The following is a 25,276-nucleotide window of genomic DNA, read 5'->3' on the forward strand; positions in this document are numbered from 1 at the left end:
TCTCGCCTTTTAAAGAATCACTCAAACAGCAATACAGTCAATAGTTAAGTTGTAGAGATCACAAAAACTCATATCCCTTGCTAACTGAACGGAGTAGCTCTGGATAGCGAAGGACCCTCAGATACATCTATAAAACAGAAAAATCAGCTGTCCCCATGCTGTACATGGATGCTGTGGACAACCTGCCTCTTGTCCTCCTATGTCCATTTTCCCCTTCTTCCATAATAGTAGGTGACTAAGATGTCCTGGGATATCATTGGAAATGACATGGCATTTCTGTGTCCTGAATGAGGGGGTCCTTTAACCCCTTTCCTTCTGCCTAGTGGGTGATAGTCAGCAACACAGCTGCCTACCAGCCTGGGTCACCCCAATATCTACCTGCTGTTTTGCAAGAGACAAATAAACTTCTGTTTACTTTTGCCATGTGTATTCTGGTGGGTCTCTTTTTACAGTAACTTAACTCATACTCTCACAGTACCTGTCTTAAAAGCATGCACCAGACATGGATTCAAAACTGGTTTATATCAAACAAATTGGTTGGAAATGAAGATAATTTGCTCTGGCAAAGACAGAGAAGTTGCAAAGTGGCTCTAGGGATGAGAAAGACTGAATAACATTTTAAATTCTAGCTGTGATTAACAAAGTCAATGTTTCTAAGTTAATAAGAGAGTACAAATAAGTATGTTCAGCTAAAATAACAAATAAAATAATCCATCAGACATTGACTATTTCATCCATCTCTCTAAAGGTTTACTTCAGTTAGTGAATAAATTAAACATTTTAAATTTTATTTAACATTTTAAATTTTATTTATAAAATTTTATTTTATTTTATTATATTGCCATATACACTGTATCCATATACAGGGTTGGAAAAGAGTAGGTTTACAGTTGTGAGTATGCAGAAAAGAGTTTATTCTTGTATTATTATTTCTTAATTATTATATGATTTTCCATACGAACAACTGTAAACCTACTTTTGCCCACACTGTACATTTCTCTATGTGTGTGTGGTCTGCGGGAGCGTCTGCTCTGCCCCCTTCCTAAGCCATCTAAAGTTAGTGTACCTGCTTCCAGTTTCATCTCTTCACAGTCCAAGCTCCAGAGTACCAGAAGGATCCCAAACATATAACTTAAATTAAGTCTCTCTTCTTAAAACCCTCCACTGGCTTCCCATCATCTAACAACGCAGACCTCACCTGCTACCACCCTTGGCTTCCAAACTCACTGCCCCACCACCCATGCCCTTCCGAAGTGCGAAGGACAATGGTTAAGTTCTCAGCTCCCTGGTCGTCTCCCCAGCCACTGTCTGCATCGCATTGCCTTGTTTTGCTTGTTACTATCTGAACGTACCACGTTGTCGGCTTGTGTATCAGACATCACCCCATGTTAAAGGCAGGCTCCACGAGAACAGCCACCTTGTCTATTTTTCCACTCCTCTACCCTTAATGCCTGGAACAACGGTGTCAGCGCACAGAAAATGCTTACTACATATTTGTTGAATGAATGAATGCAGCTAGTCAATGTACAGCTGGGATTCAAACCTAGCTGTAGCAGAAACCTTACACGTGGTGAAGCAAGAGGTTTATACTTCCTTTAGAAGTAGAAAGTCTTTTTAGACCCTTACATGGTGATCTCCTTTCTGCAGCGGCTCAGCATTCTAGACTCTGCATCTCAGAACATAAGCCCACTGAGGCAGAGTCCTGAGCATGACCTGATGTAACCACACCTGCGTTCACCTTGGCTGCTGTCAGGCACAGGCTTGGGTGGTAGAAGACTTTCAACTCACTGAATTACCCAAATGAACATACTGTGTTGTTCCACACATAACTCTTTGTCAGTAACCCTACAGTACACCAAAATGCCATACAACAGATTACAGTGACAGAGACAGAAAGATCAGGGTATTTATCCCTCAGGCCCCTTACCTGTCAGGGGAAGGGCACCGTTTCTTCACACATATAGTCTGGGAGTTCTCTCCATCTGGGTTCTGGGTAACTCAACCCTCCTCTTGCCCCTGAACGATGTCGCCAGCGCCGAGTATTTCACCATACCTTGTTAGGTCTCCTTAACTATGTCTTTCCACGCAGACAGACTCTTCAATAAACTCTCCTCCTCGATTAGAAAGAAGTTCATATGTCTACATGATTTACAACTCCAGGTTTGTGAGTTTTTGTGTAAAAGAAGTTTCCAGGTTCATTTCTCTTATGCTGGCAGTCGATACATATGTCCAACTGTGTGTGTGGTCTGCGGGAGCGTCTGCTCTGGGGAACAGACCTATGGTGCTTCGTTCTCAACACGTTACACACGTAGTAAGCGCTTGGCAGGCGCCCAAGTCAGTGGCTAGAACACTCTTCACACAATAAATCCTAGTGGACCTGGGATTTGGATGGCAGTCACCTTTGGGGAGAAGAGGATTATAACCGACTAATTCTTAGGGAAAAACCATTAACGGGCCATTTGGCAGCATTCTAGTGACTGGGGGCATGACCAGAAACACAGATGGGAGAAAGGCATGCAAGTAAATATGTAACCCTGCCATAAGCATAGACACTAAGTCCACTGATCACATTTCAGCTTGATTTTACGGGTCTGGTCCCTGCTGGGGAGAAATGACAGACGATACAATCATCCACCACAGAACATTCTCTGCCATATACTGGGTGAGCATCCCTTTTCTCAGGGTGAAAGAAAGTTCCAGAGATTCATTTCAGTATCAATGCAGAAGCTCCTGTTTAAGTTGAGAAAGTCTCATGATCTTTGCTTATGACAGTATTCACGATCTGTAGGCAGCATAGAAAACATTTTGACAAGCAGAGCAAGGACCAGCTCGCAAGTGAGTGGAAAACACCGAAGACCTTACCATTCCTTTGATGTTCATACCCTCGTGGCTTTACTGTACTCATCTGCATCCCAACAGCCTTGTGTGTTCAACCTTCTGTATTTCACTGAAGTTACACTAAGGTTCATTGGTTTTGTTATCAGTAACAGCCAGTACAATCTACATATGGACTGTATCAGCTAATTTACAAAAATTAATAAGAATTTTTGGGGCTATACAAACAGTAAAGAAAAATAATTTGTCTTAGATCAACACATCTTTCTCGATTATCACACTCCTCTACTGCAATTAAAATCAATCCTTTGAAGGGAGACCTTACAACCAGTGCAATAACTAGGAGTTAGGAGCAAAACTACTCTGTTTAAAATCCATTTACAAGCTGTGTGACCTTAGATGAGTTACTCAACCTCTCTGTGCCTCTGTTTCCCCACTTGTAAAATTAGACATAATGATTTCCCTTTCTAGCACTGATGTTAGGGTAAAATGAGTAAAGTGCTTGGAATTTTGCCTGGGACAGTCAATAAATATTAGCTAAAAAAATTTTAAATCCAATTTCAGAGTGTTATCCAAGCTCACAATTACATGGAATACATCCTTCCAGATGTTTTCCTAAGGCATTCTATCTCCAGAATAGGTTACAGCTTTTATTCAAGGCTGGGCCTACATATTGCAAAACCTTTGATTTGTGTAACTATAAACAACTAGAAAAATAATGTCTTGCCAAGAATGCAGAAAGTTTCCATATAACCAAAATCTTGTCTTTTTTTTTTTTTCTTTACCACACTGGCAAAAGTTCTGAGGGAGCTTAAAGTTTTGTAAACATTTTAACAATTCCTCTTCCCCACCCCCCACTTTTGAATTTATAAGCAAAGAAGAGCAGGAATCTCAATTTTAAATGGTCCCCATCTCCTCATGCTATTTGATCCAAAACTATATACAAGTTTATAGCAGTCTCTGTATAGTTACTGTACATGTTTAGGAGGGAGGGAGGCATGAAGAGATGGGGAGAATGGTCATCCAAAAGAATAAAAGTAGAAACCAAATATAATCATCCAAAACCAAACTGCTCAAAATCTGTTTTTTTGGCACCAAAAATTTAGTTTTTCTATTCTCTGAAAATATTTCTAAAATGCTTAAGACATTTTTTTGCCCTCATATACATCATTTTCTGCCAAGTTCACCATCACAATGACTCAGTCTGTTTGTAGAACATTAATAACTGCACTAAGTGTTACAAAGCATTTAAACACTTAAATGCTTTCCAGCGGCCTTTTGTCTGCTCTTCATATTTTCCCGTCTCATTCCTCGCCGTCAATCCATCAGCTGTCCATTTGTGCCCTTGTCAGTGTTCTCCAGCACACATTCCTCCTGATTACGTGACCTGGAATCACGTGACATGCTAGAATTTTGTTTCAAATAAACACATGTTCAGTGTAAGAGACTTTTAAGGGTTTCTTGTAAAGAAAGTGCATTGAATTGGTGACACACCTATCTTAAGAGCTACGCATGACCATTATTAGCATTTATTGAGGAATTGCTTGTGCCAGATCCAATGCCGGGCACTTTCCATTCATTCGTCTATTTAATCTTCACAACAAACCATTTCACAGATGCTACCCACTAAGTTCCAAGATGAAAACAAGTAGCTGAAGAGCACACAGTTGTAAAGTGGTGGTACGAAGATTTGAACCTAGTATGCTGGGCTATAGCATTTGGTAGTTAGAAAGTGTCTCCTCTTCCCCCACTTTTTTCCCCAAGATAGGACAAGTTAGGTAACCTGGAGAGAAGCTGTGCCAACTCTAAGTTCTCAGCTCTCCTCTAGGTAGCTCAAGCTATTACAAGAATGGCCTCTCCCAGATAAGCTGTTTACCTCTCTTGTTTTACAGAATGTTGGCGTGAAAGCAATGCTTGTGGTAAGCACAGGTACGTCTGCAGGCTATGGCCGGTGTGTGAGAGAATCTCTGTCTATTAAGGGAACCAGTGTTGATTAGTCACTAACCTAGTTGGTACCCTCCTGGGTTTTCTAGCAAATGCCTCTGAATTTAAGAAATCATTTTTTCCTAAAGAACCAATCTTCTGTTATTGTTGTGAAGTTATTACAGTTCACCAGGCTGGGCCTCCCATTTCAATAGCCTCAGTGCTATCTGATGATGAGGGAATACTAACTTGGTCTCAATGCTGATGAAATACGGTGACATCTTTCCAATGCAGACTCCAAACTTTCAGTTTCTAAAATGTGGATTTCTTTTATTTATTTATTTATTTCATCCTCACCCAAGGACATTTTTTTGCATTTATCTACAGATAGAGTGGGAGGAAGCGAAGGGGGAAGAGAGAGAGAGAAACATCCATGTGAAAGAGACACATCAACTGGCTGCCACCCACACGACCCCAACCAGGCCCGGGGACAAACTGTAACCGAGGTACTTAGTGGGAACCGAACCTGGGACTCTCTGGTCCACGGGCCGATGCTCTAACCCCTGAGCCAAATGGGCCAGGGACGTGGATTTCTTTGAAATCAAAGTGACCTTATTTGCTCTTCACCTATCTCCTTAATCTCAGGTGTTTTTTGTTTTTTTTCTTTCACATTTTTTATTATTTGTTTAAATTGTGAAACAGTTTCCTTTGCTCTGGAGCAGTGTTTCTCAACCTTCCTAATGCCGTGACCCTTTAATACAGCTCCTCATGTTGTGGTGACCCCCAACCATAAAATTATTATTATTTTTTTTTAATCCTCATGCGAGGACATTTTTCCATTTTTTTTGCACAGATAGAGTGGGAGGGAGAGAGAAGAAGAGAGAGAGAGAGAGGGGAGAGAGAGGAAGAGAGAGAGAGGGAAACATCGATGTGAAAGGGACACATCGAGTGGCTGCCACCTGCAGAACCAACCAGGGCCGGGGACAAACTGCAACCGAGGTACGTGCCCTTAGCGGGAACCGAACCCGGGTCTCTCTGGACCGCAGGCGGATGCTCTAACCGCTGAGCCAAACCGGCCAGGACCATAAAATTATTTTTGTTACTACTTCATAACTGTAATTTTGCTACTGTTATGTCTTAGGTGACCCCTGTGAAAGGGTCATTCGACCCTCAAAGGAGTCGCAACCCACAGGTTGAGAACCGCGGCTCTGGAGAAAGGCTTTAGTGTTTGTGTTGGTAACACTGAGTGGTAACATTGGTAACATTGGTGGCACTGAGTCTTTTTCTTCCCGGGTAAGATACAGTGCTCCCCAAGTAGTAAACCAACATAAAGGGAGCCCCAGGAAAGTCCCTTGATGTACTAGCAGTAATCCAAGCAGGCCTTTACTTTCTGAGGACACAAATCTCTCAGGAAAACGGCAAACTGAATACAGGAGGAGCACCTGGTGAAGGGACGTCCCCAGCGCCGTGTTCCCAAGGCCCCCAGTCGGAGCACCTGCCACCTGTACCCCTTTCCTTCTCCTCTGCTGCCCGCAGGTTTATCCCAGGGCGTTCTCCCCTAATCAATTTATGGTTTATATTCACCCGGGGAGCAGGGGGACATGAGACCACCTTGACCACACCTTGCCGACATGCCTCCCGTGGCAAACATAACTCCTTGCACGAAGTGTACACTCCATCTCTCAGCTGAGGAAGTATTGGGCACCTACTGTATGACACCACGCTCTGGAGAGTCCATTTCAATGTCTGCTAAACTGACTTGCAGACAAAAGGAAAACGTGAAGACATTATCCAGGGGGACCACAGGGATGTTTTCTTTTGCTCTTTGGTAGCAATTTTTAATTAAATCTGCACAGGCATTGACAGAAGCCAAAATGACAGAAGGCTCACTGCCTCTCAGGTCCAGGAGTTGTGCCCGGAGGAGCGTAAACTTCCACGCAGCGTGGGCTGCAGCCCTGGGGCGGGCCAGCTTGCACAGCTCACCTTCCTTAGCCCTTCCCAGCAGCCCGTGACATAGTTCCCCTTTCTTTCTACAGCAACATGATCAGCTCTTTATCGTAAAGACCAAAGGGGCATTTCAATATCTCCTTTCTGAGGTGAACAGCAGTTTTTCAAAATCTAGAACAGCGCATCTAAAATTAAATGAGCTTGTGTTATTTATCGTTCAAGGCCCCCCCCCCCCCAGCATCTGTCTAAGAGACACTAATTGCTTGCTATTTTAATAAAGCGGTATTGGTTCTAATGAGATGATTTATTTTAAAAAGTAGAGCGTGCACCAAGATCAGTCTGGGCAGAGGAGAGATGGCCCCCTGGGGCTAGGGAGGAGGTGGAACACTCTAACCCAAGAACAGTGTCTTCTTGTGGTTAACAGGTTATGTCTCTGCATTTTATAAATTTTGGAGTCATCCAGGGGTCTCATTTCCAGGATTTCCTCTCTTCACATTTATGTGACTGACAGGTTTATTCTGCCGAAAGTTCAGAGAACTATAGGTCGCAGTGCAGATTTTTCCACATACAAAGAGCTTACTGTACAGAATTGGGTCCCACACAAACGCTTGAGCAACTTCAGTGATGAACTTAGACATTTTAGGGAACTAAAAAACAAACTTTAGGGATCCCTCTGACATTGGTTAAATGCAAATAAATAAAAAGATCACAAGGGCCTTACCTGCTTAGGTGATATGTATACCTATGAGCAAAGAAATTAGAAGCAGTTGACAAAAGTGGTGTTTCAGGGTCTGCCTCTGGGTAAGAATCATTAAGTTAGGATTGATACATTCTAATAAAGGAGCTCCGTGAAATCTCAGAAACAGCATGCAGTATTTTGTGCACATGGGTATTTTTCTAGAGTATATACAGGTCCATGGCCTTCATGATTCTCAAAGGATCCAAGAATCACAACAGCATCGAAAATATTCCTCCCTCCCTTCCTTCCTTCCTCCCTTCCTTCCTTCCTTCCTTCCTTCCTTCCTTCCTTCCTTCCTTCCTTCCTTCCTTCCTTCCTTCCTCCCTCCCTCCCTCCCTCCCTCCCTCCCTTCCTTCCTTCCTTCCCTCCTCCCTCCCTCCCTCCCTCCTACCCTCCCTCCTTGCTCTCTTTTTCCTCCCTTCCTTACTTTTTTTCTTGTTTTGTCTACAGATTCTTTACAAAGACCTAAGACCTTAAACATTCTCAGCAAGACAAGTGGCTGACCCTTAGCAAGAGAGTTCCCTCCTGCAGGATCAGGGACTTGCTAGGTGTGAATTTTGCATATACGCAGAGTTTTAAGTCTTGTGTTAACATGATTATTCTTATAATTATTGAAACCAGGAAGGTCAATGACAATCTTAACTTCCATTTTAAACTTGGTTTTTCCGTTCTGCACCACACTTGGCTCTTGTTTCATTCTTTCCTTGTATTGTCACCTCTGTAAAATGGTTTTAGAATGAGTGGGAGATACCTTGAGGAATAATTTGGGGTGGATAACAAAAATGAAATAACTTCAGGTTGCATTCAAATCCTACATTACTTTCACAATGAATTTCTTTGCAATCCACGTAGCTGACATTCTTTCCAGCACCATTTCATCTTCTCAATCACTGAGTCCACCTTTGCTGTTGAGGTCAACAGATGTTGACTGAGCCCCCAATATGTACCGATCCTGTGTACTGGGGGTACAAAAGGAGGATGATAGGGCTACTGCCCTTAGATTGACATCCCATGTGTCGGAGAAGCAGGTTCTATTGGTGATTACTCCCACGTTAAAAGAAAAATGAGAACATTTCTCCAAAGAAGATACACAAATGACCAATGAGCACATGAAAAATAATTTCATTAGCCATCAGGGAAATGTAGATAAAGAAGCACAGTGAAGTGCCACTTCACACTCACCACAATGGCTATCATCAAAAAGACAGACAATAACAACTGTTAAGGATGGATGTAGAAAAACTGGACCCCTCATGCATTGCTGGTGGGTATGTAAAATTGTAGAACCTTTTTGTAAAAGAGTTTGGCAGTTCCTCAAAGAGTTAAATGTAGAGTTACCATATGACTGAATGATTTTATTCCTAGATAGATACCTGAGAGAAATAAATGCATATTCGTACAAAAACCTGTACATGAATGTTCAATGCATATTATTCACAATAGCCCAAAAGTAGAAAAAACCCAAACACCCATCAACAGTGAATAGAGAAACAAAATGTGGTACATCACAACACCAAGGCAAGTTGTTAATCCCGGGAAGCTGGAGGGCACTATTGGTAAGAGGGTACCTGGGAATTCTGTACTCTCCACTGGATTTTTCTAGAAACTTAAATTTGCTTTAAAAATATTTTTTTAAATGTGATATATCAATATAATAAAATTTCACTAAACTATAAAAAAGAAGGAAAAGTACTAATACATGCTACATTGATGAGCCTTGAAAACATTATGCTGAGCAAAAGAAGCCAAACACATAAGGCCAAATATTGTATGATTCCATTTACATGAGCTGTCCAGAACAGGCAGATCAGAGACCGAGACTAGGAAGTGGGTGCCAAAGGCTGGGGAAAGACTGCAGAGTGACTGCTAGGGCACGGGGTTTCTTCTGGGGGATGATAAAAATGTTCTGGAATTAGATAATGGTGATGTTTGCACAACCTCTTGAATATACTAAAAACCACTGAATTGTACACTTCAAAGGTGTGAATTTTGTGGCATGAGAATTATATCTCAATATTAATAAAGGGCAACTGAACTGGGGGAGGGAGGGAAGCGGTTCTTGTCCTGGGGTGCTGAAAGGAAGCAGAGTTTTGCCACCTAAAACATGCTTTTTGGGGAGGTTGATTTATATATATATATATATATATATATATTTTCTTTTTCTTTTTCTTTATTGATTTTAGAGAGAGAGGAAGGGAGAGAAAGAGAGAGATAGAAACATCAATGAGAGAGAACATCGACTGGCCGCCTCCCGCATGCCCCCCACTGGGGATTGGGCCCACAACCTGGGCATGTGCCCTGACTGGGAATCGAACCAGCAACCTCCTCGTGCATGGGTCGATGCTCAAACAGTGAGTCATATCAGCTGGGCAGAAGCTGATTATTTTAAGCTGGTTATTTTTAAGAACCAAAAGAGTCAAGAAGAGCATTTTACCTCTCCCTCACTTGCCTAAAGGAATTCAAAAACCTGCTTAAAGGAAGGGAACTATTACCTTTGTGTATGATATAAACTGAGACAGGGAGAAGCTTGCCAAGTCTGTTTGTTAGAGTCCCTTCTATGTCCCATTGTTTCTGGGTGGCCTCACAAGAATTTATTTCCCAAGTATTTACTCTTTCTTATCCATCTGTGAATTGCCTACTTTCCCTTTGAAGTCCCAGACCCCTGTCTCCCTCTCCTCAGTCCAGAAGGGCAGGTAAGCCTCAACTGCCTGATTTGTCCAGTGGTCCCGTATTCTTATGGAACCCCCTATGTACACATGTGGTAAGTTTGGTTATTTTCTCCTGTTAAACTGTCTCTTGTCAATTTGATTATTAGGCCAGCCCAAAGCACTCAGAAAAGTAGAATAAAAATTATTTTTCTTCCCACACAGTACACAAGGTAATGGTTTTATTTCTTGTCTATAATTACATGACATTCTTTAACTCATTGCCTCTGTCCTAAGTCCTAAGGATATGCAACACCCTTTGTACAATATCCATCTTTCTTTTTCATATGCTGTCTTCCCCACTGGGTATTGTTCTTTTTCTTTTTTATACGATTCCAAAGCAATGGACTATTAACAAATTCATCATGACTAACATTTATCAGGAGTCTAGGAACCAGGAGATTTCTTTTTCACACAGTTTAAGTTTTGCTCTGAGACTAAATGACATTCTCTTTGCTTGACTAGATGCAAGATGAAGAATAATCCATTAAGATGTGCTATGTACATCAATTATTCAGGGAGAACAAAAGCAGACAGAGATGGCGGACAGAGATGGAAGAGGACACAGGACCTGCCGATGACCAAGCTTTGACTCCATTGAAATAAAGCTGTCTCTAGCTCCTTGCACAACGATGTCACCACCAAACAAAAATTAGAAGACAAATATAAGAAATGAGAACTCATGCAGGCTGTTAATCGACTTTACAGGCTCATAAATATGTATACTATAACTGTGGGTGTTAAAGAAAGTAATGCAATATAGAGGTTGTTTCACAATGCCAGTGCTCACGTCCTTTTACTTTAAAATTAGAACTTCAGTTCTACTAAAACTGTGCTCACTTACTGTGTATTTTTCTGCGACATAAAATATTTATTTACATATTGCAAATTCTGAGAATTGACCTTTTCTAATGTTCATGGCATTTCATCCAATACAATAATGATCTCTATTTCGTCTCATAGTTTTTATATTTTGTAATTCTTGAACATCTATGTGTATATACATATATAACATCACAGTCATATTTCAATCTTTAAAAGCAATTAAAATAACTAGGTCAGCTAGAATGCCCAGCCCTAAAGATATGCATCAAGGTAACCTGTTCTTTTCATAATTTGTGGGCACTTTAGATGGTACCAAGTACCTTCTTAATTTATGCTGAATTTATTATATAGTTTAAATGTCTGTAAGATCATCCAGTTTACATTTCTTCAATATTGCTCCATCTTCTATGTCTTTATAATGCACACATGTCCCTATACTTACTCATTTTTTAAAAAGCAGTACGGAAAACATTCTGCTCTTTGCCCCATATCCTTTTTCAAAATCAGATATTCTGGGTACTGGGTACAGCATTTGTGTTCCTTGTCTTGATATACAGGTGCTTCATTTCAAATGTGCAATCTCTCCAGTCATACCATGCTGATAACAACATGAATGTAAAGTGCATTTACCTGGCTTTACAAGGCCTGACTTGGGTTCCTTCTTATATCGAGCTGACTGGGTGCTTCCCTCACCAACCATTCCAACTGTGCATTTCTTTCTGGAAAAGTCTTCATCACTTCCAGGGCGAAAGCCAACGGGACTGTTCCCAGCATCCGAGGGCGTCTTCACAGGAGACACTGACTGGCTACTAGGACAGCCTGTGTCATCTGAAAGACAGGAACCAGTGTTTAGTGAGGAGGAGAAAATCAGTGGTGGCCAAGAGGAGCGTGCAGCGAGTCACGCACGTGCTCCCACACACACGCACCCCACACCCCACTCATCAAGCCCCAGGTTGACACCTGTGAATAACTCTCATTTTATTTTCCATATTTTGGCCAATCATTTTAACAGAGAAAATATCAACGATCAAAAAAATATATATTTTAAGACAACAGCTTATAAGCTTTTTGGATCACAAACATTTCTGTAACATTCACGTTGTCAAAACCTCAAGTTCTCTCTTTTAACACATTAGGTGGTCTACATTGGGGTTGGAACTATCCGTGAATTTTTGATGGAGCTAGTAATAAAAAGTTCACCCCAGCAACCCGGATTGGACCACTAATGGGAACTCTTCAGAGCTGTCTGTGTTAGGAAAAGAAGTTACTTGACTATTACTGACCACACCCAGTTTTTGATCACTTGCTGGGCCCACCATTTGGTGAACAGAATAACAGATAAGAGAGTTGGCGTTAGGTGTTCAAGGAAGCAGAGAGAAGTGGTCTTGTTTTATTATACACACTCAACCAGAAATATATCAACTAGATATCTTGCTGGTTGGGGTAAACACGTAAGATAAAAATGATACTCAAATTAGAAATGTTCGCTTAACTTTCAAGTTACAGATTATTATCACAGTCATTATTATAAATTAATATACACGATGGGAAGTAACCTGGGTAGACGCTTATTCAGCAAACAGGAAAGTTTTTCTACTGACTTCTATAAGCACTTCCCATATTTATTAAATATTTATGATGGTTGGTTAATTCATTTATAATTTGATGAGGAGAGCAGTATGGGAATTTAATGCAAATCAATATTACTTAAAAGTATGTCCACTCAAACTAAATCAATAGTGGAAATTACTAAATAGATCTTTGTTATACAAAAAATTTTGATGCCTAGGTTATCTTAGTAACTAGTTAGACAAACAAACAAAACGAATAGACATTTAGTACAAATCACTTTTAGAGCTATTATATTTTTATTAATATTAAAGGAACTAAAAATAATTTGCCATCTATAAAAGGCTATTCTAAAACTCCACAGCCTGGCTAAAGACAGAAATAGAACTAGGCCTGAATAAAATATACCAATTGCCTGAATTTAGAATCCATCTAAAAAAGAACTGCCATTGCTTCATTTTTGGCCTTTATTTCCATTTTTATGATGAACTATCCCAGTTCCTGGAATAAGTGAACTTGGCACTGGTAACATGATTTCTTTCTCCTAATACCTTGTTTTGACTTTTGGGCACAGGACCTCATAGCCCGTTTCTGGAAGTGGATGGTGCCCGGTGCAGTGTCCATGCCCACTGCTTCTGCTGCTCTCTTCTTGTGCTGTGTTCTTCCCGGCGTCCTGAAGGAACTGGCCCTGAACTACAGCGTGATGAGAACCCCTCTCGGCTGCTACAGCTCAGCTATTTCATCACGTATTATCCCTGTCTTTCTCTTACATTTGCAGGTTTCATGCTTCACCTCAAAGAAATCTGAGCTCCTCTCTAAAGGTGCAAAGCTGCTAATTACTCAAATGCCAGCAATTTGACAAGGCTCAACAGGTCTGCACATTGCCTCTGGAGAGTCTCTCCTTCCTGATTCCTATCGCAACGCAGGTAAATCCAAAAGAACGAGGTCCAATCCTTCAAAATTACCTATTGCCTTTAGAATAATTTCCTGATGGGTCAGTTCCATAAAATACTTCCTCTGAAAGAGAGCTGGCCCAAATAAACAAAAATCCGTGCTTCAGATTCTCTACCCTAAAAAGTAATTTTTTCTTGAAAACGCTTAGACTCAAAGTGACACTATTAAGCACTTTCCGGTATTGAGAAACACTATCAAAATGATGCTTTAAATAAACAGAAAGCAAATGTATTCTGTTTGGTTCTATTATCATTTTACCAGAATTAAATAGGAAAGGATATGTACACACCATGTCTTCAGCACCAGTAATGTTAAGGATTAAGTGCTGGGGTCTTGTTAAAAATTGGGAACTGAAATTATTTAGATTGGTAACAGTTTAAGGAAGGCATTAGCAATTTTTCACCTAGAGTGTGTTCCTCACCTGTCACTAATGTGTACAGCTAGCATCTCTAGGGACAGGCATTGAGAAGATGAATACCAAAATAAACTGTTAACTTTTGATACCTCATACATCATTTGAGTCACTACAAAAACATCTCTTACCTGTCTAATATTGTACTTCAGTTGAAGGAGAAACAATAGGAATACAAGACATGGTCTTCCATTGGTTAAACAAATATGTATCCAGCCTTGGCACTGGCTAGCCCACTGGCATTATACTCAGTCCCCATACTGATGGAGCTTATAAATAAACCAAAAGAAGTTGGGTCAATATCACTTATGATGCAAGTGATATTTCCTATAAACTGGCAAGCCTATTAAGGCAAATCCACATCCACGAAAATGTGTGAGTTATCGGAGAAGCTGGGACATTTGCCTGTTTTGCCTAGTGGGACCAACACTTAACAAAGGAATCTAGCTTTGGAAAGGGTGGGGCCATTAATTTTCCTGCTACAGAAAGCACACTTCAAGTTATGCAAAGTAAGACCAGAGCAAAGGCAACAGAACTTCACATACCAGAGAGCCATCTCGTCACCTATGGAACCTGAGGTATTTTCCTCTGTGTGACATTGATGAAGTAGTTATTTTTTTTAACAATTCATGTTTAAGGTCCCTTCTCCACTCTCTCCAATCCCCCTTCCTCCCCCTCCTCCTTCTTTTTAACTTTATAGCCACAGTTGGAAGCAGATCACTTGTCCAGATAAAGATAATTCTTCTTTCCAAAATTCTTTGTAAAATATTCTCCATTCACATTTATTCCAAGAATAGTGAAGACAAGTTGAAGTTCTTTGGCTGTTGATGTCTAATCTTACTCTGTGCCAAACTACATGTGGATCAAGCACATATTGAAAAGATTGATTTATTAAAATTGTTTCAGTTAAACCCTTTGAGTTTGCCTTCCATTTCCTGCTGCTCCCTTGACCCCTGAATTTGTCCTGTAGAATCTATAGATTTATAAACATAATAGTTATCATTATAGCTTTTATTAGTTATATTAATATAAAAATTATCCATGGAAAATATTTCTACCAGAACACCATGAGGAAACTGCTTCTGGGCAGGAAATGGCAGACATCCTGAAGGATCTACCCCTAAAGTGTGGTGTGTTCCAGATTTCCAGAAGAATGCCAGAGAAAAGTCAGAACATTATAGTCTGCTTTTGGCACAAGGGAAGCTTTGCTCCAAAGACTTCAAGAGGAGGGTGTAGAAGACTGTCTGCACTGGAGAGGAAGATTTTCTTTTAAAACACATAGAAGCACACACATGCACACACAGTCACACACCAGCTCTTACACAGTGGAGTTTTTACAGTTCTTTCTTTGTTATTCATGGGATGTATAACTCCATTAAACATACATACACACACACACACCAGAACAATGTTCCATGCTTTACACAGTGTGTTATCCATGTGAGAGTATAAGATGCTTTCTTCATAGGGTCAACAAGTTAAAATCCCACCTACAACAGCCCAGGATGGTCACTAGTGAAACTCAGGTAAAAGTGACCTTCATCAAAGTGACCACTATCTATGGTGAAGAAGACAAATTTACATGCCCTCCTTGATTTACATTAAGGAATAAGTTATTTTGTTGTTGTTGTCCTTGTTTATTTACTTTGAACCTGTCAACACGCAGGATTGGGAATAGTAGAAAGAATATTCCCAGATCCAGGAACCCCTAGAAGTTCAGGCCTAACTAAAGTGTTGTAAGAACTATACCTACCAACCAGTTTCCAAATTGTTGTTAGGGAAAAGAAAATTAAGGTCTATAAAGAAAGATGGGAGAAACTGGCATCTATTTTAACTTTGTAACCTAGAGGTTGTTAAAAAATTGTTTATCTATTTTTCCTCATTGCAGACATTACAGCTCTTGGAACATATGAGATAATTAAAAAGTGTATAATTATTCCACTTAAAGTTCTGAAAAAGCTGTGTATAAGTATATTTTAAAATAATTTCAATCTTGCCCGGCTGGTGTGGTTCAGTGGATTGAGAGTCATCCCACAGACCGAGAGGTCCTGGTTCGACTCCCAGTCAGGGCACATACCTGTCTTGTGGGCTCGATCCCCAGTAGGGTGCATGTAGGAGACAGCTGATTGATGTTTCTCTCTCACATCAATAATTCTATCCTCTCCCTTCCTCTCTTTCTAAAAAAGTCAACAAAGCATATTCTTAAAAAAGTAATAATTTCAATATTTATTTATTTATTTATTTATTTATTTATTTATTTATTTATTTATATTTCTTTCTTATCCTCACCCAAGGACATTTTTTCCATTTTTTGTTCAGATAGAGTGGGAGGGACAGAGAGAGAGAGAGAGAGAGAGAAAGATCAACATTAAAGGGACACATCGAGTGGCTGCCACCCACACGACCAACCAGGGCCAGGGACAAACTGCAACCGAGGTACGTGCCCTTAGCGGGAACTGAACCTGGGTCTCTCTGGACCGCAGGCCAACGCTCTAACCACTGGGCAAAACCAGCCAGGGCTTCAATCGTATTTTATTTATTTATTTTTTTATCCTCACCCGAGGACATTTTTTGATATTTTGTTCAGATAGAGTGGGAGGGAGAGAGAGAGAGAGAGAAACATCGACGTGAAAGGGACACATCGAGTAGTTGCCACCCGCACAACCCAACCAGGGCCAGGGACAAACTGCAACTGAGGTACATGCCCTTAGCGGGAACCGAACCAGGGTCTCTGGGGACCACAGGCCGATGCTCTAACCGCTGAGCCAAACCGGCCAGGGCTCAATCGTATTTTAAATGCAATAAAAGAACTCACTGGTAAATTAAAAAAATTTGTTGGGGTTGTTAAAATTTTAACTTAATATTTTTATTATAAAAGTAATAATTCTTATTGTGGAACATCTGTAGTACAGAAAAGTACAAAATGCTAAAGAAAAAATAACAAGATAGTATTTTCCTTTATCTGTACTATGAAGAATAAATATTTAACAATTTGGTATATTTCTTATTGATCTTTTCTTAAATATTACATATAGTTGACCTGGTTGCTTGCTTCTTGTTTTGTTAAAATTTCAACATATATCACAGACATTTTCATTACTCTGTTACTGACAATTTCTCCCTAGAATTTGTTAGGCTAGAAAAAAAGCTGTTAAAGACTAACAAGAGGCAACACAAAGGGGCCCCAGTTGGCCAACGATGGAAAGATTTGAGCTTAAAGAATAATAATAAATACAAATGACTGATAACCATTGAATATTTTAAAAAATCTATGAGTTTATAGTCGTACAAAAAGCAAAACTTAAAATAGCTCTTTAATTCACAAGAATCCCAACCCACTGGAAATCATGGGAACCCAGGGATCAATTCTTTATATTGAAATATGACAATTAAAATTAGGAAAGAAGAATTAACATGTATTCTGGTTATAAAAGCTGTTCCTATGCAAACTGTATTTCGGTATATTAATGTTGTCAAGTTCTCCCTTACAGCAACATACTGGTTAATGAAATATGAAATAACGGAAGTAAAAAGTTACTATTTTGTAATTATTATTGTTATTATTATTTTAATCATCACCCAAATATATGTTTTTATTATTGATTTTTGAAAGAGACAGAGAGAAGAGAAATCAACCAGTTGCTCCCATATATGCCCTGATCAGGAATGAAACCCACAACCTTTTGGTATACGGGATGATGCTCCAACCAAATGAGCCACTCGACCAGGGATATTTTGTAATTATTTCTAATTAATTTATCTGGGCAACAGACATAATCGATACAGTAGATACAGTAAAGGAACGAGTACCCACTAACTATTCTTTGCATCACCAATAGTAGAGTAGGACAACAACCATCATGTGCCCGCTGATGGGTGCGAGACGAAGCACACAGCATTCCCCATGAAGTCTTCTTGCCACAGAAAAATTATCCTTTTAAAGCTAATGTCCACCTTACACAATATATGGAGAACCACGAGTTAAACCAGGGCCTGGCAAACTGTGGCCTGGAGGCCGATCCTAGTTCACTGCAAACTGACTCTAGTTAGCTGCCTGCGTTTGTAAATAGAATATTACTGGAACACAGACATGCCCAATCTTTTACATGTTTACTGTGGCTTTCCAGCTTACAGTGGCAGAGCTGAACATCTGTGACAGAGATCATCTGGCCAGCAAAGGCGAAAATATGTACTATCTGGTCCTTTACAGAAAGTCTGTTGGCCTCTGGGTTAAATGATACCATGAGGAAGCAAACAGACACTTTTGAGACAATTGGGGCCATTTCAATGTTCTTTATCATACCAAGGAATTATCATTCATTGCATTTGTAGTGAAAATGGCACTGTGATTATGTAAGAAAGTGTCCATTTTTGAAAAGAAATGCATGTTGAGGTATGTAGGTAGACATAAGATGACATGATGTCTGGAGGTTTGCTTTGAAATGCTTCAGCAAAGTAAAAAAGAAAGAAAAAGGGGACAGATGTAGCAAATATGATAATACCTTACTACTGCTCAGTCTGGGTAAGTGAATAAGCAGCATATTGAGGTTCACTGAAGTATTCTCCTTGCTTTCAAGTATGTTTTACAAAGTTTGAAAATATTTTATTTAATTTCTCAAAAACATTAAATGAGTAACTTTAAAACAGATACAAACATAGCATTTAAAAAAATCAATTTCTTCTTGTGGGATATTTTAGGTTGTTTCTAACTTTCTCATTATTATTAACATTGCTTGAATAGCCCTGGCCAGTTTGGCTCAGTGGTTAGAGTATCGGCCTTCAGACCAGAATCATGGGTTCAGTTCTGGTCAAGGGCACGTACCTAGGTTGTGGTTTGTCCCTGGCCCTGGTCGGGGTCGTGCAGGAGGCATACAATTGATGTGTCCCTCTCACGTTGATGTTTCTCTCTCTTTCGCTCTCCCTCCTACTTTATTTGAAAATAAATCCTCAGGTGAGGATTTAAAAAAATTAAAATTGCTTGAATAACATTTAAATATTTGGTCAAATTTTTATTATCGCAAAGAATTTCTCTATAAAATTAGTGGGATTACTAAGTCTTCTAAGAAGTTTGCGATAACTTACATTCCTATATTATAGTATGAGAGCATCCAATTTATTAAATTCTTGCCAGTACTGAATATGATTTTGCTTGCATTTTTCCAAGTTAATAATGGAAAATATATTTTTGATGTTTTAGTTTGCATGTATTGAGTTATTAATGAGGCTTACTGTCTTTCATATGTTTATTGGCCTTTTTACTTATTCTATTAATTCTTCATGTCCTTTGACAATTTTTCTATTAAAGTGTTAAGGATTTCTTACTAACCTGTAAGAAATCTTTGTATATGAAAGGCCTTAACTCTTTCTCATTCAGTTTGTTGTTTACTTTTAACTTCATAATGTTTTTGACTTTCAAACATTTTTTTAAAATTTCTAGTTGTCAAATCTCTCCATGTTTCTCTGTGATTTGTTCTAATGCTTTAATGCTTACACTGTTTTTCCTTACTCCAACATCAACTAAATATTTACCTATTATTTATTCCATATTTTATAGCTTTAATTTTTCATTTAAATTAAGTCTTTTTGGAATTCATTTTAAAATGCAGTATGAGGTTAGATGGTAACATTGTTTTTCTTTAATTTTTAGGAAATTTTTCCTTTCCATATTACTGTGAAATGCTTTTCTGATGAAATTCAATAGCAATGAATATTTTTGTAAAGTAAATATACATATCTATATATTTTTTAATATACATTTTAAAATATCAGGATTGTCCAAAGTGTGTATATGATATATAATTTCCTAGTATTTAACTAGGGGGCCGAACAAGCAGGCCATGGAACACAGGTGACGGCAACTATGATGAAGTCCCTACTCACTCTCCTTGCACCAATCACATATAAAAATAAAACACTAGGCTCTAAAGATTACAAATAAAATATTTCTTCAAAATCCAAGAAACGTCTCTAAAACTTTTGGTTCTGTCTTTGAATTTAGATCTCGGAGCTCACTAGTGAACTAAACAACTCCAGAAGGCATACCTAAAAATAACATCAGGCGGAGGAAAATGCAGTTTTGTGCCATAATGTCTTAAAACATTCAGTTATGATTTGATACTATTCAATGTTCAGTTGCATATTTGGAGGAAAAAATCATTACTTTTTTAAGGAAACATTATTTAAAACTATATGGAAATTTAGTTGATTCTCATGAATGACAGAAGTGTTTACAGACTACTTACTCATCTGTTCAAATAATTACTTAATATCTACTATGTGCCAGACACAGCTGTAAGTGATATTATTCTTACTGCTCTAGATGCTGACATTTTTAAAGATGATCTGATGAAGACAGATAAAATGCCACCACTTACACTCATATTAATCTGAACCCTGTGAAATACCATAAACCATTCAAATGCACTAGAAAGTGGTAAGAAAAGTATTCAAATGCTCTGAATATATGTAAGGTGAGAAAAGTAATATTTATTAAATAGTTATCATGTGACACAAACACTACTTTTTATCATATAATTTAATAATATCTTACTTTGTAGGTGGGAAAACTGAGGCAGGTTAAGAATTTCAGTCACACATCTACTAAGTAATTGACCCAAGATTCAAACTCAGGTTTGTCTAAACTTTATAAAGTCTTTGTTTTTCTAACTACCACAAGCTAGCTGTTTTCAAAAGTTTTCTATGCAAGTTTCTATGCAAGAGGAAATAGCAGCAATTCTGGGAATGCTCAAATTAAAAACAGACAAGGAAGCTGTTAAAAGGAGCCATCCCATAATAAGCAGACCACAAAAATCTGAGGCAAGAAACTCTTTCTAGATGTTTCCAGTTTTCCAATATTCTTGCTTCAACACAGTAACCATATAATGTTTGTCATTCAAATAAGTATGCATTGTAGGTTTCCAACAGCAAGATTTGAACTTCTAGTCCTTCATTTAATTTTATCATCTTTTTGAAATACGAATTCATAAATCTACAAGGCTCTCCACTAATTTTGCTTTACAATGTAACACTACCTAACTGCCAATATTGAAGTATAAGAATCTCATCCATCCATCCATCCATCCATCCATCCTTTCCACAAATAATTACTGATTTCCTATTGTGTGCCAGGTAGTCTTCTAGGTATTAGGGATGTAATGATGATCAGGATTCTAAGATCCTTGTTCTCAAGGAGTTCACATTCCAAGGGTGAAGAAAGACAGTTAATAAACAAGTAAAAGAGTACACAGAGAAGATATTTTTATTGTGATGTACTGTTAATGAAATAAAATGGGTGATATTATAAAGACTAACGAGGCGGGAGGTAGGAAGGTACTTCACTAGATTGGTTGTCAAGGAAGGCCCTGTGGGAGTCATTTGAGCTAATACCAAAACATGAGAAGAAACCAGTCATGGAAAAGGCAGGGGAAAGAACTCCAGGCAGTGAGAACAAGGAATTTGGTGCATTACAAAATCTCTGGGACTGAGTGAAAGCAGTCCTGAGAGGAAAATTCATAGCACTACAGGCGTACATCAAGAAACAAGAAAAATTCCTAATTGACTTTCTAACCCTACAACTTAAAGAACTAGAAAGTAAACAAAAAGAAAAACCCAGAGCAAGTAGAAGGAAAGAAACAGTAAAGGTCAGAGCAGAAATGAACAACAGAGAAACTAAAAAAACAAAAACATCACAATGAAACAAAGAGCTGACTCTTTGAAAAGATGAACAAGATTGATTGACCCTTAGCCAGACTCACCAAGAAACAAAAAGAGAGGACCCAAATAAACAAAATCAGAAATAAAAGAGAAATAACAAATGACACCACAGAAATACAAAGAATCATTAAAACATACTATGAACAATTATACGCCAACAAATTGGACAATCCAGGTGAAATGGAGAAACTTCTAGAAACATACAACCTCCCAAAACTGAACCTGGAGAGATAGAAAACTTGAACAGACCAATAACAACTAAGGAAATTGAAGATGTAATCAAGAAACTCCCTGCAAACAAAAGCCCAGGCCCTGATAGCTTCACGAGGGAGTTTTACCAAACATTCAAAGAAGATCTAACACCCATTCTCCTCAAACTATTCCAAAAACCCCAAGAAGATCCCAAACTCACTTTATGAGGCCAGCATAATTAGAATTCCAAAACCAGATAAAGACACTACAAAGAAAGAAAACTACAGGCCAATATCCCTGATGAACACAGATGCCAAAATCCTTAACAAAATATCGGCAAATCAGATCCAGCAATACATTTAAAAAATTATTCATCATGACTAAGTGGGATTCATCCTAGGGTTGCAAGGACAGTATACTATTCTCAAATCAATAAATGTGATACACCACATAAACAAAATGAAAGATAAAAACCATATGATCATATCAATAGATACTGAAAAATCATTCAACAAAATCCAGCACTCATTTCTGAGAAAAACGCTCAGCAATGTGGGAATAAAGGAATCATATCTTGACATAATAAAGGCCATATGTGAAAAACCTACAGCCAGCATCATACTCAATGGGCAAAAACTAAAAGCATTCCCCTTAAGAAGAGGAACAAGACTGGGATGCCCATTTTTGCCACTCTTATTTAACATAGTACTGGAAGTCTTAGCCACAACAATCAGACATGAAGAAAAAATAAAAGAAATCCAAATTGGAATGGAGGAAGTTAAACCGTCATTATTTGCAGATGACATGATACTGTACATAGAAAAGATTCCATCAAAAATATACTAAATTTAATAAATGAATTTGGCAAAGTAGCTGGTTACAAAATTAACATCAAGAAATCAACAGCATTCTGATACACCAACAATGAACTCACAGAAAGAGAAACTAAAAATATAATCCCATTTACCATTGCGGCAAAAAAATTAAGATACCTAGGAATAAACTTAACCAAAGAAGTAAAGGACTTAGTCACAGAAAATTACAGGTCATTGAAAAAAGAAATAGAGGAAGATATAAAAAAGTGGAAGCACATATCTTGTTCATGGATTGGAAGAATTAACATCATTAAAATATCCATACTATCCAAATCCATCTACAGATTTAATGCAATCCCCATCAAAATTCCAATGACATATTTCACAGAACTAGAACAAATACTCCAAAAGTTTATATAGAACCAAAAAAGACCCTGAATAGCCATAGAAATCTTGAAGAACAAAGAAGAACAAAGTAGGAGGGATCACAATATTGAATATCAGGTTATACTACAAAGCCATTGTAATCAAAACAGCCTGGTACTAGCACAAGAACAGGCAGATAGATCAATGGAACAGAACAGAGAACCTGAAAACTGACCCAAGGCATTATGCTCAATTAATATTTGACAAAGGTGGTAAGAGCATACAGTGGAATAAAGACTGACTCTTCAATAAATGATGTTGAGAAAATTGAACAGCTACATGCAAAAAAATGAAACTAGACCATCAACTTACACCACACACAAGAATAAACTCAAAGTAGATAAAAAACTTATATGTGACTCGTGAACCCATAAAATCCTAGAAGAAAATGTAGGCAACAAAATTTCAGACATCACACGCAGCAGAATTTTCACTGATACATCCCCTAAGGCAACAGAAACAAAGGAGAAACTGAACACATGGGACTACATCAGACTAAAAAGCTTCTGCACAGCAAAAGAAACAACCACTAAAATGGAAAGGGAACCCACTATATGGGAGAGCATAATTGTCAATGACATATCAGATAAGGGGTTAATTTCCAAAAGATATAGAGTACTCATACAACTCAACAAAAGAAAGACAAAGAACCCAATTAAAAAATGGGCAGAGGATTTAAATAGACACCTCTCCAAACAGGACATACAAATGGCCAAGAGACATATGAAAAAATGCTCAATGTCACTAATCATCAGAGAGATAGATGCAAATTAAAACAACTATGAGGTATCACCTCACACCTGTCAGAATGGCCACCATCAACAAATCATCAAAAAACAAGGGTTGGTGAGGGTGTGGAGAAAAGAGGACTCTGGTACACTGCTGGTGGGAATGCAGACTGGTGCAACCACTATGGAAAACAATATGGTGTTTCCTCAAAAATTAAAAACTGAACTGCCATTTGACCCAGTGATCCCACTTCTAGGAATATATCCTAAGAAGCCTGAAACACCAATCAGAAAGAATATATGCAGCCCTATGTTCACAGCAGCATTATTTACAGTTGTTAAGATCTGGAAACAGCTCAAGTGTCCATCAGTAGATGAATGGATAAAAAAGCTGTGGTACATTTACACAATGGGATACTATGCAGCTGTAAGAAAGAAAGAGCTTATCCTTTGAGACGACATGGAGGGACCTGGGCAGTATTATGCTAAGCTAAACAAGCCAATCAGAGAAAGACAAATATCACATGATCTCACTTATTTGTGGAATATAATGAACAAAACAAGCTGATGAACAAAATAGACCCAGAGACATAGATGTAGGGTTCAGACTACAAACCTCAGAAGAGGGGACGGGGTGGGAGGGTGGAGAGATAAACCACAGAACTTATATGCCTGTATGCGTAACCATGGACACTGACAACAATGTTGGGTGGGGGCGGGATTGTGAGGAACATGTCAATGAAGGAAAAAGGAGAAATATCTGTAAAAAAAATTTAAAACAATTAAAAATAAATTTTTTTTAAAAAAAGGAATTTGGTGCATTGAAGAAACAGAAAAGAGCCCAGAAAGGCTGATGGGGCGGAAAGGATTGATGATGAAGTTGAGAGAGGTAGAAGACTGTGTATCTGCAGGCTTGTGGGAGGAATCCTAAGTGTATCTGAAGTGCAGTAGAAGTCCTAGCATGCATTAAGCAGGAGATGACAACAATTTGGCTTATGGAGAACAGACTGTATTGTAATAATATATCTAGCTAATATTTACTGAGTGTCTACTAAGTACCAGGCATGTTCTAAACATTTAACACAAATTTTAATTAACTTAATCTAACATCCCCTTGAGATCAGCACAAATATCGTGTTGTGCAGAGAGTGTGTAATACTAGCACAGTGTTCAAGCCTCCTGCCGAGGTCACAGTCGGGAAGTGGTAGAGCCAGGATGTGAATCAAACAGGCCAACTCTAGAGCCTCCTCCTTAACCACTATGCTGTGTGGTCCCCTTGGGAATGAAAGCGCAGAAGCAAATAAACCCATGAGGAGGCCATTGCCATGGTAGAAATGTGAGGTGACGATGGTTTGAACAGGGAGGTGGTGCTGAAAACTGAGAAAAGTAGATGGATTTGAGATAGATTTTGAAAAAATAATTGAAGGTATTTATGATAATGAAACACAGGAAGGGGTAAAGAATGTCTTCCAGGTTCCTTCCTTAAACAACAA

General features: G+C 38.7%; 1 protein-coding gene across 1 annotated transcript in view; it reads right to left on the minus strand.

Moving 5' to 3' along the window:
- SYBU (syntabulin) overlaps positions 1-25,276 on the minus strand; it is a 73,356-nt gene that overhangs the window by 34,195 nt on the left and 13,885 nt on the right. The window contains exon 3 of the mRNA XM_036263915.1: positions 11,605-11,802. Within this exon, the coding sequence (XP_036119808.1) occupies positions 11,605-11,802 (198 nt within the window). The remainder of the gene's footprint in view (positions 1-11,604; positions 11,803-25,276) is intronic.

This window comes from Molossus molossus, unplaced genomic scaffold (assembly GCF_014108415.1).
Source record: "Molossus molossus isolate mMolMol1 unplaced genomic scaffold, mMolMol1.p scaffold_m16_p_16, whole genome shotgun sequence".
NCBI classification, from domain to species: domain Eukaryota; kingdom Metazoa; phylum Chordata; class Mammalia; order Chiroptera; family Molossidae; genus Molossus; species Molossus molossus.